Below are 18,234 nucleotides of genomic sequence, written 5' to 3' on the forward strand. Positions count from 1 at the left end.
AGGAGATCTTGTGACCACAGAGGGAGGTTGGAGTGATGCAGCCACAAGTCAAGGAATGCCATGAGCCACCAGGAGCTGGAAGAGGTGGAGAACACATTCTTCCCTAGAGCCTCCAGAGGGAGTATGGCCCTGCTGACACCCTTATTTTAAAGTTCTAGCCTCCAGAAATGTGAGAGAATACATTTTTGCTGTTTTAAGTCACTAAGTTTGTCACAGTTGCTGCAGAAAACTAGTGAAATTACAATATTTAGCAGCCAACATCCTTAGGAATACCTTATTAAGGAAACAACAGCTGAGATCTGGTTGGCTTCATTATAAATGCAATATGGTTTATCTGAATACAGTTAAAATATGGGCATGAATGTATAGAAGGGTGAAGTCCGCAATATTTAGGACTCAGGAATCCATTTCATGTTGAGCAAGCCCTTAATCACTGTTGGGTAGTAATACTGTGACTGCTTGTCATAGTTCTGTCTCTGCAGGAACAAATTAATATACTTGGCCCCACTGTCCTCTAATAATTAAGTTCTCCCCCCAAAGATTCAGAAATCAATCAGGGTAACAAACACTTAGTTACCCACTCTGCTTACTGCTTCATCTCCCACCCAGCATCAGTCTCACACTACTTCCTACTTCCCTCTACATTAGAGCCTATGGTTTTGTAATATCAAACCTTCAGCTTCCCTAGATGCCAGCTCCCAGGCTTTCCCTTGTATTTATCTATTTTTATTCTCCCTTATTGTCATGCCTATTCCCATCTGTATACCGCCAACTAAACTTTTCCCATTTTGCTGCTGCTTTGATAGGCAGCTAATTAGGGAGACAGTTTGGGATGGTATTAGAAAGTAAAGCGTGGACATTACTACCAACCTTACAGAAATAAAAAGAATTACAAGAAAATGCTATGTACAAGGTTCTGCACTCAATTCTAATGTGGGGGGAAGGGAGGGCATTTCCGCATACCATCAAGCAATTTTCGAACACCAGTTTGGTGTCCTCCAATTCAACTCAATTCTGACACTACCCAGATATAGCATCAGATTCCACAGATTAAGGGCTCAGTCCCACAAGACTGCCCACTTCGTTTTAAGTTTTTTAAATGGAGGTACTGGGAATTGAACCCAGGACCTTGTGCATGCTAAGCACATGCTCTACCACTGAGCTATACCACTGAGCCCTGTCCTCCACATCACATGCCAGTCAGAAGCCTAGGTTACCTGTGCTTCTGACCTATTGGCTATAAATCAGAGGTTCCCATAATCCCCTCCTTTGGTTCCATTAATTTCCTAGAGCAGCTCACAGAACTCAGGAAACCCATTTACTCAGCAGATTACCAGTTTGTTGTAAAGGATATATGAATCAAGAACCAGATGAAGAGCCATAGGGTGAGGTCCTGAACAAAGCATTTTTCCCCATGGAATTTGGGTCTGGTGTGGTGGCACATGTAAGCGTTCTGGTTCCCCAACCTGGAAGCTTTCCAAGCCCCTTCCTTTTCAGTTTTAAGGAAGCTTTATTATATCAATGATTAGCCATTGGTCATTGAAATTGAACTGCTAGCTCACACCATATATACAAATGAACTCAAAATGGACCAAAGAGCTAAGTAATAAGGTTTAGAACTACCCACTATAGAACTTTTAGAAGAAAACACAGGCTTAAATCTTTGTGATCTTGAACTAAGAAACAGTTTCTTAAAGATGACACCAAAAACATAAGGAACAAAGGGAAAAAATAGCTAAGCTTGACATCAAAATTAAAACCTTTTGAACTTCAAAGATACTTGTAGCCAGGTAGCCAGTTTTCTTTTACCTGAGTAGGTTTTAACTTTTGATGCGGTGTTAACATATATATAACAAGAGCTATTGGCCACTACACATCTCCTTTTTTTCTACTAACATCTGATCTAAAGCAAGTTCATTGTCTAAAAATTTAATAGTTACAAGGGGAGACCGTGAGGTTCTAAGTTGCAGCTGCCATCTGCCAGCAGACACAGCTTTGAGGATGGCTGGTGCCGTCCCAAGTATGACACAGCTCAGAAAATTTGAGTTCTCAACAACACAGGCATGTGTCTGAAATCATGGCCACAATGCCCAGCTAGTTTTACCTTGGATGTTTGAACCACAGCTGTTCCATTTTGACTTTCAAATGCATTCCCTTCCTCAAGGCCAAAGCAAATGCACCATGCATGTCCAAAAGGCCACAAAATAGGCTGCTTTGGTCAGTGAAGTTTAAGTCAAACCATACATAAGCCAGAATGACTTCCCCGTACCTCAGTAGGTGCAGATTTTCCCATCATTTCCCCTTTTGATCCTGAATCTTTCAATAGAAAGCATTGATGATCGAAATACCGGTCCCTTGATGCTGGGGTGGTGGCTCCTGCCCAGGTTCAGATCACATCCCTCAGTGCCAGGCCTCCTTTATATTTGCCTAGTTATACATGTTGGGGGAAAAGTAATTAGATTTTGTGAACAGGCTCAGAGATATGTTAGTAAGGAAACACTTTACAGGCTATATACTTTATCACTTATACCCAGTTGTTACCCAAGCATCATACATGTGCTTTTAGCAACAGACTTAAAGAAAGCATTATTATACTCTGTGCTAACTCCATTGGGGAATTCCCTTTCTACCTTAAATACGGAGGGCGATATTGATAGGGAGACAAACATTTGGTAAACAGTTCAATTAGAAAACAGATTAAAAGCCAGCAATACTTCAGACAATCAAAAAATTATAACCACATTCATCAGTTCACTCAACCCCATGCAATCAGTCCCCCTTACCAACAGTTTCATGAATCAGTTTTTCAGTAGACTTCTTAAATATCTTACCCAGCCAAGCAGTATGATTTAAAAGAAACCTGTACTTGTCAGAAAGTCCTTTCTATGAATCTTCTTGAAGGCGAAGCAGTTCTGAAAAGCATCAGCATAATCATCCACGAATGACAAAAGACCACAAAAGACAAGGTAAAAGATCTGATTATGTTTTGACAAAGAAGCTTAATCAAGTTGCTGTGACCTACAACATCCCGAGATAACAACCAGAGTCAGGACTGATAGCATTATACCAGGACACACCTGGATTTCATATAATTTCTAGAATGTCTATATTAACAACATTTATCCACACCGTGTAATCCGAGGAGGCTTATCACTCATTTGACTATACTTCCCATGTAATTCAACATACCAACCAATCCTAGTTAGTTTAATATTTTTCTCTGAGAAGTCTCAGGGGCCCTCTGAAGTGGCCCAAAGTTAGCTGAAATCAAAAGAACTTCAATTAGAATTTGATAGGAAGCTTTTAAAAAATATAAAAAATTTCCCACAATCTGTTATCAGAAGTATTCTAAATAAACTTGTTCTCTTAACAGAGAGAAACCAGATCTAGTCCTGCACCAGCCTACTTCTAAACAAAAATCCATTTACCTAATCAAGTTTAATCTCAGCCCAACCATGCACAGAACTCCTTTTTTAGGACTTCCTTTCTACAAGCGTTCCACAAATTTCTGTATCCATATTAGTTGTGTCCTTTATTATTATTTTTTTCTATCTAGAAACAATCAGCTTTAGGACCTAATCACTTTCTCTTCCCTTCCTCATACCCCCCCCCTTTTTTTTTAACTCAAAACATATATCTTACTTTCCTACTGTATAGTGAAATGTTTTCCCCATTGTTTTTAGTTTCAATCACACATTCAAACTAGAATCCTCAATTCTGCAAAATCTTAACTTCCAATGATGTTTCAATATCTTAATTCATTAGGGAATGACCCACAAGCTACTCAACTATTCAATAAACTTTCATTATTTAACCCAGTCCAGCACAACTCCAGATTTTCAAGTCACCAAATACCTAGGGAATCACTTTTAAGTAGACATTCTCAAACCATAACCATTTCCAAAGAGTTCACCCACCTGCATTCAGTTCATATATAAGAATTTCATCATATCAAGTTAATTTTTTTCTTTCTGCTGACAAACTCTGTGACAGAAACATGAACTTATTGACCTTCAGTAAACCTACAGTAAAAGACATGTCTGTATTGATTATACCAACAAGTTGAATCTAGCTTTAATATCAGATATCAATTCAATATTGAATATCTCTCAGATCACATGAACCCAAAACCCATTCTGTCTAGCTTTTCCTATACTTAGAAATATTTAATTTGTAAGTACTTACTTTTAAGTCAATTAAATAGAGCTCATCTACAAGTTAATCTTTTGTATAGAATCAGAGATCTCAGTTTTTCCACTAGAGTTTTCAAAAAAACCTGTTTGTTTGTTTTTTTTCCTTGAGAGCCCAGGTAGGTCATTTACATCTCATCTCACCAGAAAGAGGAATGCAAGTTCTTCCTCTAACTGCTTTTACAAAACCCAACTATCTTGGGGTTTTCCATGATTCTTTTCCCCTCTAGTTCTGAAATATCCACTTCAGTTTAAAGAAATAACAGTAATAGGCAATAATGTGTGTGTGTGTCTGTGTCTGAGTATAATTTGCTCATATTCACATGCCTCACTTTCAGCAAAACCAGGAAGAGAGAACAGGATTTGGACTCAGGTACTGAGATACTCACACACACCCCTCCCCACCAAGATAAAAGCCGAAGTAATTGCAAAAGGCCCACTTTGATATAATAATAGAACAATTTAGGGATCATTGTTCTCCAGACCTCAGGGAGTACAATACAAAACATCAGTTTCTTTCATTTATGGGAGCATAGCTGAAGATCTCCCAGTTTTGCAAAATATACCCTAGGGGGACGATAAGATGGAACAGAACTCCGATCATCCACACTTAATTACTCACAGCTGATGTTATCAAATATCAAGCAAACAACAATTCAAAACAGTCTCTCAGGATCACAGTTCCCTAGCCCCAAAAAGAGTGACTCCCAGTCAATGCCCCATCAGTCCAGAAGGCGAGAATCCCAACCAGTGTCCCATCAGAGATGAAGCTGAATGAATGACCATGGCTAGAAAGGGAGAACCCCAATCAATGCCCCCCCACAGGCGAAGTCAACGCAACAGGGAGGGATACCCTGGTGCTGTGCGAGCCAGAGACATCTCAACGGGCCAGTACAGGTACTGATACACACATGCATAAACAACCAACCAGTCTGACAAACAAAAGATCAGATGAGGTGTAGCCCCCCAGATTCCACTTTCATAACCAGATGGAGGCTTCCAGAGTGGCCTGGCTCCTAAAAGAGAATGGACCCAGAGTGGCTCACTTCCTGGAAGGGAATGAACCCAGGTGGAGTGGTGGAATTTTCCCATCCTGTGCAAGCCAGGGTGGCTCACCCTAAAACAATACACACGAAAAGACAAACAACAGATACGATCAGAGGAGGTGTAGTCTAAAAAATGCCACTTCCTCTCCCAGATGGAGGCCCCCAAACAGACTGGCCCAGCTCTGGAAAGAGAACAGACCTAGAGTGACACACAATGAGCCCAAGTGGAGTGGAGGGAATTCCCAGCCTGTGTAAGCTGAAGAGACTCACCCCTCAGCGACACCAAATGTAGACCACAGGTATGGACATTTCTCAGCTCCAAAAAGCCTCGTGGGGGTGGGTAGCCAGTGCCTGTCAAGGAGAGTCCCTCCCAGTTCCCAGGAGCGAAATGAGCTCCAGTGGCTGTTGGGGATCCAAGGACGGGGCTTCCCCTACCCGTGGTGGACCTGCCACAGGCACAGACTCCTGGTTGGCATCACCAAAATTGTTACTGAGCACAAGTTCGTGTGCTGGATGCACTGTGAGGCCAAAAACTACCAAAATGTTGGAGTGTGTATCAGAGAAAGGTTTATTGCTGGGCTGAGCAAAAAGAACGTGTACCTCATGCCCAAAAAAGCCCTGAACTCCCTGAAGGGTTTCAGTTGAGCATTTTTAAAGGTGGCTGAGGGAGGGGCACCCCAGGGTCTGTGATCAGCTGTGCACAATTCTCTGACTGGTTGATCAATCCTTAGGGACCAGAAGGCCTGGTGGCCATGTGCTCAAGATCAAGTAGTTAATTTCTTCCATTTGATGGTGGTTTTTAGCATCTGAAAAACTCAGGAAATCTGCATGAGATACTGCAATCTGGGTACTTCAGAGAAGAGCTACAGCAGAGAATAAGGGAGGGGTCTATCCCTGGAGGGCCCTGTAGAGTCCTGCTCAGATACACTAATATATACTAAAAATGGATGAGCCTTGAGAACTTCACGAAGGACCACATGTTGTATGATTCCATTTACATAAAATGTGCAGAACAGGCAAGTATAGAGAGACAGTAAGTTGAGTAGTGGCTGCCTAGGGCTGGGGAGGGCAGTTGGAGTGCAACAGGTGAGGGGTGTAGGGTTTCTTCTAGGGGTGATAAAATATCCTGACATTGATTGTGGTGATGGCTGCACAACTAAAAACCAATGAGTTGTGCAATTTAAGTGAATGAGTTGTATGGTGTGTGAATTCTCTCTCAATTCCACTGGTGAAAAATACTGGAGTACATCATACTCTAGAAGCAATGCCAGGGCTCATCTGGCTCTGTCGCTAGTTCTGTGACCTTGGGCAAATCACTTCACCAGGTCAGTTTCTTCACCTGCAAAATGGGGAGAATAAAAGAAACTGCCTCATAGGGTTGTGATATGCTATATAAAACACCAAGCCTGCCACATGGTGAGTTCCATTAGTAAAAGTGAGCTCCATGAAGGCTAGGGTTGTACCTCTTTTGCTAATTACTATCCGCCAGTGTTTGATACCTAATAAACAATAAAACACCTAGAAAATTAACCATTATTTCCCAGTTTCAGGTTCTACTGTTGCAAGTAACTAAATTCCAACTGTCATCCCCGACTTAAACTTCCTTCTGTCTCATGATATTCAGAAACCACTGTTCGCTATCTCTGTATATCTATCCACCTCTGACAAGCCAGTACATAATAGGACAATTGTCCAAAACAATTGTCTCCCTCTTCATCATTTATGCTCTGCTAAAAGTCATTTACTGGATGTCTGTTATTTTTGCCTGCTCAGCATCCATGATCTTGATAACTGCAGGTTTCCCTTGGGAAACTCTTTCCTATTGCATGATATTTTCATGGGACTGCTTGTTAGGGAGTCTTTTCTGCCTTCTGGATGAAGGTGGGCATGTGATCCTAGCCAGGTCAATAAGACTCCCTAGAATTTCATTCTTGAGCAGCCTGACATGGAGACCAAAAAATGTGCCCCTTTCTTTTTATGGTTAAATCCTGAAAAGGCTGTTCATTAGTACTTGAGTGGAGAGGCTTGATATTTTGGACAAGGGAGCTTCTTATTGGAATCCCAGAAATTGGGGAACAATTGAGAGCTATAGGGAGGCAGTAATTGTGAAATTAGGTGGACAATGGAGGGGATATGTGACCAAATATCCTGGGATACTTAAATGATATAAAACTGTATTTTCCGTTAGCCAGGCCAGACACATGAAGATGCTAAAGGGACTCGTGGATGGTGAGAGAGTAGTGGAAAGTCAATACTAGTTAGAAAATATGGGCCAAGCATTGGAGCTTGGGGTTAGGGTGAGCTTAATACTGAGGCCTGCAATGATGAGGTGGATGTTAAGGAAGGCTGGAGCACAATATTGGCGAGATAGTAATAATCCAAGTATTTGAGGAACAAGGCAATGAATCTTGACATAAGGGGATCAAATAGGGCTGGATATTTAGAATATTGGAGCCAATGATCCAATCATAGAAGCAATAGGATCTAATAATGGTATAATCATGGGAACCAGATATTGGAATTAGGGGAGGAAAATGGAGGCCTGGATTTGGTGGCACAGAAAGGGTCATGATATTTGTGGAACAATGTACCAAATGTCGAGGAATAAGGAACTTTGGTTCTGGGCATAGGAGCGGGGGAATTCTACTATTGGGATTAACTGAGGGGATAATATTGGAGGCTCACATCCTGAGAAGTCACTGAAGGATTGCACGAGGGTTAAGAGGGGTTGTGTGAATGGGAAACAAGGGACCAAATGTTTGGAGAACACTGGACCAGATATTGGGATTCAGTGGTTAGTCAATATTAAAGGAGAGTAAAAATCCAATATCCAAGATTGAAAACTGGAAAAACAGTGAGACGTACATCCTGTGGTACCTCAGAGACTTAGTTTCGTAGAACAGTGCCACTGACTATTGGGGGGAGGTTATTGAAGTACATGGTGGTTGCAGGGCACAGGCTGGCATTGGGAAACAGCAGACATCATACTTGTGGTGCTGAAATAAAGTGTAGAGGGGCAAGATATTAAGGCATGTAGCGATATGGGATTATGGGAAAACAGAAAAGGGAAACGACAAAGCCCTGATGGGAGAAAACACTGAGCTTATAAAGATACAAGCTGGGTGAGTCGGGGGCAGATTCTAGAGCTCAGTTGGGGGACCTCCCCGGGGCAGAAGTGTCTTGGTGATGGAGGCCAGAGGGGACTAGAGACTGAGGGGCAGTGAATAATGCCACAATGGAGTGGTGACCGACCTGCTGTCAGAGGATAGCAGAACTGGACATTGGTGTGCTGTCCGGAACTGACATGGAGAAATTTGCCATTTAGAGGCATATAGCCATTGAGGGGAGGGAGATGCTGTATCTTGGAGAATGCTGGACAATGGGATGAAATTTGTTTGGAGGGACAGTTGGGATATTGTGAAGATTATGGAATGAAAATTGGAGCAGAATAGGAAGTTTGGTGGGCCCACTGTGTAGTTGGAAATTAAAAGAGAACAGAATATAAAGGACACTGACGAGGGAAAAGATTTATTCCATCAGCGGTACCATAATTACAGCCATTTCCAAGTAAATGCAGTAATAGAGCGCTATGTTTTGACATTTAACATTCACGAGTGAACAGAGATGGCAGGTAGGTGAATAATGCCAAGGTGGGTTTTGGCATTAGGCCTTTCGGGTCTGAGATGATGACAAACCACTAAAAGTCGCGTTGTTTCCCAGCACGGAGTCTTGTCAATGAGAAATTCCCCCACCCCCTTCCTCTTGGGTCCCAGAGCTCCGGAAGGGCTCCCAGCGGCTGAAGCTGCTGCGTAAACCCCCAAAGATGCCATGACATCCCTTCCGTGGACCCCAGCCAGGGCCCCAGACTCTGTCCCGCACAGCACCAGCTACAAGCCCACGCCCCAGGAGGTCTGCAGCCGCTGGTCCCACGCCGTCCAGGACACGAAGACAGCGTGGCTTCCTGGCAGGACAGCTCCTTCACCTATGGGTCTCCGCTCGGCTGCGACATCTGTAGCTGCGTCAGAGCCTAAAGCAGGGAAAAGGCAGTCTCGCTCAGCTCAAGCCCCTAGGGAGGTGGCGCGCTACTCCGACAATCGCCACTTACCGTGTCCTGCGCCACTCTTCGTGTCCTGCGCCACGCATTGTGTCCTGCGTCACTCGTGTCCTGCTCTCCTGCGGCATCCGCTGCGCAGTCAAGCCGACCAGTTCCCGCGCTCCGGACTCTGTCTGCGCCAGCTCGGGGGCACAGCTGGCTCCTCCGGGGCAATACAGTATCACAGGGCTCTGGCCCAGCCCGGGCCAGGGTGCCGACCCTCCCCACGGGGCCCTCTCCGGAAGGGCCCAGGGCTGGCGCATCCCTTAAAGAACAGGTTGAGCTCGCTGTGCGCGCTCCCATCTCACAGAGAGGTAGGGTCCAGGGACATTAACCTTATTATAACTGGGATTCAGTCACACCCCGAGATTCTAAACATTGGGGTCTGTGTCCCCTCCCCTAATCCCCAGGTGTAAAAAGACCCTTATTTCATTAGCGGCAGCTGCTTTTGATGTTCCTACTGATGGACGGTTAGACAAAGGGAATGACAAGCAGAGAAAAAAACAAATAAGCATCGAAAGCTACATGAACGGGGTGCAGAGCCTCTCCAAACACAAAATGCTGAGCCCTTCTTTTCCTTCCCCTTCCCCTCGGCCCTGCGCCCACCCCATCCTACCCTGGTCACTCAGGCAAGCTGTAGATGGATATAGGTAAAGATGCAGGAGGTGATGGAGAAGGCGATGGCCGCGTAGATAAAGATGGAGAGGTGCGGAAAATGGTCGAGATAGCAGCCTTCGTCCAGTGGAGGTGTCTCCTCCCGGGGAGAGGAGCGCGCTGCGGCCCTGGGGGGCTGCCCGGAGCGGGCCCCCTGCGCCCTCCCGCCTGCGCGCCGACCAGCCTTCTTCCCTGAGGCCCAGGCCGCCGACTTGGGCCCGCGGACGGCGGGGGGATCTTCTGGGGGAGGCTTGTCAAACAGGCCTTCGGAGTTAGCGTCGGGGTCTTGGCAAAGCTGCTCGGTGTCCCACGATTTGCACTGAAAGAATTGGTCAGCCATTGGCGAGGAGCACGGAAAATGGCTCTGCTGGTTCTGGGTGGTCAGGTCCGTGCCGGGTCTGGGTCGGGTAGGGGCGCAGTGGGTGGTGGCCCCGGCTGCGGCTGTATTTCTACCACCCAGGAGGGGGCGGCAAGGGGCGGAGCCAGCAGGGGGGCGCGGAGGCGGGGGAGGGGAGGCTCTGCAGGGTTTCCTCCCCCTGGCTCCTCCTTCAGCCCCCAGCCTGTTGCAGAGGTTGGCGGTCCAGATTCCAGCTCCGGGATGCTCCAGGGCCCGCGCCTCTGGAGTCTCTGCGCAACTTCTTTTGTTTCCATGGCAACCTGATGCGAAGAGCAGAAAGGAGGGAATGCGAGCTGCTAGCTGGGACCCAGGGATTCAAAAAGCGCTCTTTGAGAGCGAAAGCAGCTAAAATTCAGCAGACCAGGATCTCGGCTCCTCACAGCTTCCCGGGGGTGGTTATTTCTATTTTTAAAAGAAATACTGTGGGGTCTCTTTTTTTTTTTTCATTTTAAAATTTAATGCATGAAAAAACTAATACATAATCTTTGTAAAAAACATAAAAGTTATAAAGCACTATAAGCAAAAAGAGGAACAAAATAAAGGCTCCCACCATCCCAAGGCCCAGAGGTAGCTCAGTTAACGTGTTGGTGCTTTTCTTCCCCTCTTACTTTTCCTTTCTTCTCACACCTGCATCTGTATCTGTATCTGTATGTGTACATCCTGGGTTTTCTTGTCCTGCTCCTCACCCACAAAAGCAGGGTCCTAACCTTTCAGGCATCTCACCTATGATTAGATCATCAGGAACAAGTACTTTAAAAAGATGCCTGACCAAAACCGGTGCCCTGACCGCCTCTACTCAGATTCCTCTTGGCATCCTAGACGCCCTTCTCTGGTTTCTGTTGGTACCGCCACAGACTGCTGGGTACCACCATCTCCTGGAATCTCTGTTGCACCTGAGGTTCCGAGGCTGGTTGGTGTTCCTCTGTGGAATGTGGTGATGGTGGGCGTTAAAAAAAATGTCTCTGATTTATTTTGCTGTGTTTTAGAAAAAATAGGATTGTAACAACAATCAAATTAAATAAGCAGTGTTTCCATAATAATGGTGCTGCATATCCCTGGGGGTAAATGAGATGATTTTAGGTGGCACAGGATTAATATTTTAAAAGAATGGCTCTGATTTATTTTGCTGTATTTTAGAAAAAAATAAAACTAGCACACAGAATTCAAAATTTCCTAGATATTACTGCCTGGACCAAGTCTAAAACTTTTTAAGTGAGTGAAAGTTAAAGAACAGAGATTAAGCAATTAAACCATACACACATAAGGCAAAAAAAAAAAAAAAAATCAACAAGCCAATTTTAGAAATGCCTGAAATTGGGAAATGCTAAGACAATGCATATGAAAATAGCCTTAAACTGTGCAGCTCTTTACAAATATGAACTATTATTACTAAAAAATGTTCTGGCTTCCCTGAAGATAATGGCGACTTCAAGGGGAAATGGAGGGGGAAGTTTAACTCCCCCATAATCCCCACCAGTCTCCCATTCTTTGATATGGGCAATGGGTGTTTTTCTTAGTTTTATCTGAAGTGTTATGTGATGTAAACAATTTCAAATTCCTGCTACTTAATTCCAACCAGATTGATTGCTTTGAAGCCCCTTCACAGAAATTCTGAGGCCACCTCTGTACTTAAGTCAGTATTTGGCTCCTCAGTTTCTCCATCTGGCCTCAAGACGAACGGACAAAGAATTTTTAAGTTGCAGACCAGGAGAGCATGAAAGCATGGGTGTGGAGGGTGGTGTGGAAGAGCTGTGTGTGAGGCTGAGATGTGGCAAAAGCCACATCATCCCACCCATGGGGCTGGGAGGCTGTGGAGTAGGCAGTGGAGGCAGCTCAGGAGCAGGAGGGAGTCCTGGGTCAGGGCCGTGCAAGGGTGTGCTGGGGAAGGGCTGGGGGAAAGTGAACGGTACAGGTGCTAGGGGTTATCTGGCTACTGCGGGGACCCATGGCACATTGAGAAGCTGGGAGACTCAACAACAAAGACACAGTGTCCTGAGGACACTTTGTTAGTTTCCACCTGATCCATCTGTACAGAAATGAACATCGTGCGAAACAACCCTGGTCCCAGGCCAGGGCATCTCTGGGGGCTCTACCTCTCAGAGGGAACTTGGCCAACTCAGCACAAGGCACCTTGGCACACTCTGCCTGTGCCCAGCAGTGACAGAACTAAGTCTTCCCCAGGCCAGGGAGCTCAGCGTCCTCAGTAAGCCCTGAAAAGGCAGATATCTGGAGGTCCCAAGCTGCAATATCACTCTCCACTTGGTGCCAGAGTATTCCAGGAAAAAATCTCATGAATCTAAGGCCCAGAGCCAGAATCTACTAAAGGTCCTGAACAGGCAAAGGCTGCCTTTAGCACTGCTTCTGGGACCCATCCAGACCACACATCCTTCTCAGAGGTGAGAGAACCAGCCTCTTCCAGGAGGATCTCTGCTCCTGGGCTGAGATGGAGATCTCCTTGATCTATTCAGGAGGAGCTGTCTGTGAAAGAAGGATACCCTATCTGAATGAACATGAATTAGGGATCTGAGTCCACCAGGCCAAAGGCCAGCTCTGAACAAGTGTCAACTCACCATGTTGGTGATATCCCCTGGGAGGAATTCCATAATAATAGTAATAATAATAATAACAATAATAGCAACCAACAGCCCTGCCTGTGCTAGGAGCTGTGCTCATTTTTGCAGAGATGGTCCCTGAATTAATTCTTAACACCATGAGTCAAACACCAGTATTTTCTCCAATATTCAAACGAGGAAACCAGTAATACTATGTGTGACCTTAGGTCAATCCTTTCTCTTGAGAGTGTCAGTTCCGCATTAACAAGAGAAGGAATTAATAGTACTACAGTGGGTGAGGGGAGGTGAGCTCCTTTTCACATTGTCAGTGCTGAGAAGCCGGTACCACCTCTGAGGGAAGCAATTTAGCAAGGCATAGAAAGTCATGAGAATATTCATGTCCGTTGATACAATCATCTCACCCCTCAGTATTGATTTCAAGACAATGATCTAAAGGATAAAGAAAAGCTCTCTGCAAAAAGATGTGTACAGTTTATCATGGCAAAAAATTGGAGCAAACTCAGTGTCAGAACAAGAGGAGAATAGTTAATTACATGATGGTGCATTCACTGCATGGGCTCATACACAACCCTCAGAGAGGTTATTCTGAAAACTCTAAAGTAGCTTGGGGATGCTTGTGATGACCTAATTCAAAGTCGAAAAAGGAAGATTTAAAACCACATGTGCTAGGATGACAACAAGATGAAAATGTGTTCCTGCAGAGGAAGGCTGGAATGGGAAGAGTAAAGATGATCATTTTTGCATTGTTTGGATGGTGAGATCACGGGGCAATTTCTTTCTCATTTTCCCCGACTTCGTGTACCATTGTTATATTATTTTTTGTGCACCAAAATCAATTAATAGTTGAGAAAATCTAAGCAATGGATCCGGTGGCCACTTGCAGGATTAACAATACCCTGCAATGTTCTGTTAGTGCCCACGCAGTCTAAGGACTTTACCCGAGTGTCTGGATGGCCCCAGATTGCCTAGCAACCACCTGCTCAATAGCAGTTGCTAGGAAACCAGAGACAGAGCCAGGACTCCTGACTAATACTCAGTGTCCATACTACTGCCAGTCTCCTCCCCTCAAGTTCTCTCCCTAGGGTCATGTTCCTACCTAGCCACTCCTCCTCCTCTCCTGCTTTCCCCCTCCAGGTTCCTCATCTGCCTGCAACTAACCTGCCAGCAGCACTCAGTGAGTCCCCACAACCACAGAGCCTACCATGGCACAGGCGACCACAGGTTCCAGAGGACCGATTAGTGCCTGGACAGGAGTATGTACATGGTTTAAAGCTTAAGGGCTGTTATCTCATCATTGAGACAAGCATTGCCTGCAGCCTTTACGGGGCCCTAGCCAGCCCTTCTCCCCTTGTGGAGTGATTCTCTTAGGAAAGGCATTGAGATCAGCTCAGAAAATTCGAGTTCTCAGCAATACAGGCATGTGTCTGAAATCGTGTCCACAATGCCCACCTAGTTTTACCTTGGATGTCTGAACCACAGCTGCTCCATTTTGGCTTTCAAATGCACTTCCCTCCTCAAGGCCAAAGCAAATGTACAATGCTTGTCTAAGAGGCCACAAAACAGGCTGCTTTGGTCAGTAAAGTTTAAGTCAAACCATACATAAGCCAGAATGACTTCCCCATCCCTCAGTAGCTGCAGGTTTTTCTCTCATTTCCCCTTTTGATTATGAATCTTCCAATAGAAACCACTGGTGATCAAAATATCTGTCCCTCAGTGCTGGGTGGTGGCTCCTGCCCAGGTTCAGATCACGTTCCTTGGTCCTAGGCCTCCTTTATATTTGCCTAGTTATCCACATTGGGGGAAAAATAACAGATAAAGTAAACAGGCTCAGAGAAACCCTTTACAGACTGTACATTTTATCACTTATACCCCATTGTTACACAAGCATTGCACATGTGCTTTTAGCAATAGACTTACAGCACTGTTATACATCGTGAGCAGTTATACTCTGTGCCAACTCCATTAGAGAGTTCTCTTTCTACCCTAAACATTGAGGGCAATATTGCTAGGGAGTCAACATTTGGTAAACAGTTCAATTAGAAAACAGATTAAAAGCCAGCAACACTTCAGACAACCCAAAAATTATAACCATATTCACTCAACCCCATGCAATCAGTCCCCCTTACCAACAGATTCATAAAATCAGTTTTTCATTAGACTTCTTAAATACCTTACCCAGCCAAGCAGTATGATTTAAAAGAAACCTGTGCTTGTCAGAAAGTCCATTCTATGAATCTTCTTGAAGGTGAAGCAGTTCTGAAAAGCATCAGCTTAACTGTCCACGAATGACAAAAGACCACAAAAGGCAAGGTAAAAGATCTGATTATAATGTTTTTGACAAAGAGGCTTATCAAGTTGCTGTGACCTACAACATCCCGAGATAACAACCAGAGTCAGGACTGATAGCATTATACCAGGACACACCTGGATTTCGTATAATTTGTAGGATGTTTATATTAACAACATTTATCCACACTGTGTAATCAGAGGAGGCTTATCACTCATTTGACTATACTTCCCATGTAATTCAACACACCAACCAATCCTAGTTAGTTTGATATTTTTCTCTGAGAAGTCTCAGGGGCCCTCTGAAGTGGCCCAAAGTTAGCTAAGAGCAAAAGAACTTTAATTAGAATTTGAAAGGAAGCTTTTAAAAAATATCAAAAAGTTTCACACAATCTGTAATCAGAAGCATTCTAAATAAACTTGTTCTCTTAACAGAGAGGAACCAGATCTAGTCCTGCTCTAGCCTAATTTTAACAACAAAATCCATTTACCTAATCAAGTTTAATCTCAGCCCAACAATGCACAAAACTCCTTTTTGTTTTTAGGGCTCCCTTTCTACAAACTTTCCACAACTTTCTGTATCCATATTAGTTTGTCCCTTGTTTTTTTCCTATCTAGACACAACCAGTTCTAGGACCAAATCACCCTCTTTTTCCTTAATAAAATGCAATTCATTTCTCATTTTCCTCTTTTTTTAAACTCAAAACATATATCCAAAATGGCCATACTGTCCAATGCAATCTATAGATTTAATGCGATCCCTATCAAATTACCCAGGACATTTTTCACAGAGGTAGAATAATCCTAAAATTTATATGGAATCACTAAAGACTCAGAATTGCCAAAGCAATGCTGAAGAAAAAGAACGAAGCTGGAGGAATAACCTTCCCAAACTTCAGACAATACTGCAGAGCTGCAGTAATCAAAAGAGCATGGTATTGGTACAAAAACAGACACATGGATCAATGGAACAGAACAGACAGCCCAGAATAAATCCACAGACCTATGGTCAATTAATCTTTGACAAAGGAGGCAACAATATACAATGGAGTAAAGACAGTCTCTTCAGCAAGTGGTGTTGGGAAAACTGGACAGCTGCATGTAAATCAATGAAGTTAGAACATTCCTTCACACAATATACAAAAATAAACTCAAAACAGCTTAAAGACTTAAACATAAGACAAGACACTATAAACCTCTTTGGAGAAAACATATGCAAAACATTCTCTGACGTAAATCTTAGCAAAGTTCTCCTAGGGTAGTCTACCCAGGCAATAGAAATAAAAGCAAAAATAAACAAATAAAACCTAATTAAATGTATAAGCTTTTGCACAGCAAAGGAAACCATAAACAAAACAAAATGACAACCTATGGAATGAGAAAAAAATATGTGCAAATGATGTGACTGACAAGGGTTTAATTTCCAGAATATATAAACAGCTCATACAACTTAATAGCAAAAAACAAACAACCCAATCCAAAAATGGGCAGAAGACCTAAACAAGCAATTCTCCAATGAAGACATACAAATGGGCAATAAGCACATGAAAAAATGCTCAATATTTCTACTTATCAGAGAAATGCAAATCAAAACTACAATGAGGTATCATCAGTCAGAATGGCCATTATTCAAAAGTCCACAAATGATAAATGCTGGAGAGGATGTGGAGAAAAGGGAACCCTCCTACACTGTTGGTGGGAATGTAGTTTGGTGCAGCCACTATGGAAAACAATATGGAGATTCCTCAAAAGACTTAAAATAGACTTACCATATGATCCAGCAATCCCACTCCTGGGCATATATCTTAAGAGAACTCTACTTTGAAAAGATACACACACCTCAATGTTCATAGCAGCACTATATACAATAACCAAGACATAGAAGCAACCTAAATGTCCATTGACAGATGACTGGATAAAGAAGTTGTGGTATATTTACACAATGGAATACTACTCAGCCATAAAGAAGAATAAAATAATGTCATTTGCAGCAACATGGATGGACTTGAAGATTGTCATTCTAAGTGAAGTAAGCCAGAAAGAGAAAGAAAAAACATCATATATCACTCATATGTGGAATCTAAAAAAAAAAAAAAAAAAAAAAAAAAAAGAAAGAAAGAAAAGAAAAAAGAGGACACCAATGAACTCATCTACAAAACAGAAACAGACTCACAGACATAGTAAACAATCTTATGGTTACTAGGGGAAAGGGGGTGGGAAGGGATAAATCTGGAAGTTTGAGATTTGCAAATGTTAACCACTGTATATAAAAATAGATATAAACGTTTCTTCTGTATAAGACAGGGAACTATATTCAGTATCTTGTAATAACATTTAATGAGGAGGAATATGAAAACAAATATATGTATTTATATATGCATGACTGGGATACCCTGCAGGTAAGAAATTGACACATTGTAACTGACTATATACTTCAATAAAAAAAACAAACAAAAAAAACATATCCTACTTAACTACTCTATACTGAAATGTTTCCTTTATTATTTTTAGTTACTTCAATTACATATTTAAATTAGGATCCTCAGCTCCTAAAAATCTTAATTTCTAGTGAAAACCAAGAAGTAAGCAACTATGGACTGTCTTTTACATCAGCATTCTGTAGACTGACAAACACAAACAATAATCTCCAAAACCATGTGCTTTTCACAGAAAATCTCAGTGTGGCACCAAACATACTTAACAATAGTCCTAAACACCTTTAGTTTCTCTGTAAAGGGAAGCCAGTGTTTAGGAAACAATGTTTTAGTGTCTTATATTGTTTGAGAATGACCTAGCCATTTAACAAACTTTCATCATTTAACGCAATTCAGCACAACTATAAACTTTCAAGTTACCAAATATTTAGAGAGATCATCCTTTAGTAGACATTCCTAAAATGTAATTATTTCCAAAGAGTTCACCCCAAAGCTCCCATCTCATTTGTATTTAATTTACTTACAATAATCTTATCATATCAAGTTAATTAATTTTTTTC

At 43.0% G+C, this 18,234-nt stretch overlaps 2 protein-coding genes across 2 annotated transcripts; both read right to left on the reverse strand.

Annotated features, from left to right (window-relative positions):
• Window positions 1-8,738: 8,738 nt before the first annotated feature.
• On the reverse strand, window positions 8,739-9,632 carry LOC123616719 (uncharacterized). The gene is given in 5 exon segments (XM_074341890.1): window positions 8,739-9,173; window positions 9,175-9,263; window positions 9,295-9,302; window positions 9,342-9,500; window positions 9,502-9,632. Coding segments are annotated over 5 exon segments (627 nt in total). The 3' UTR covers window positions 8,739-8,933.
• Window positions 9,633-9,944: 312 nt separating this feature from the next.
• On the reverse strand, window positions 9,945-11,459 carry LOC105068719 (uncharacterized). Its single transcript, XM_074341864.1, has one exon. It carries the CDS (start codon window positions 10,321-10,323, stop codon window positions 9,955-9,957), a length of 369 nt encoding a protein of 122 aa, XP_074197965.1. The 5' UTR covers window positions 10,324-11,459; the 3' UTR covers window positions 9,945-9,954.
• Between the last annotated feature and the right edge of the window lie 6,775 nt (window positions 11,460-18,234).

Source organism: Camelus bactrianus, chromosome 16 (genome assembly GCF_048773025.1).
Source record: "Camelus bactrianus isolate YW-2024 breed Bactrian camel chromosome 16, ASM4877302v1, whole genome shotgun sequence".
Taxonomy (NCBI): domain Eukaryota; kingdom Metazoa; phylum Chordata; class Mammalia; order Artiodactyla; family Camelidae; genus Camelus; species Camelus bactrianus.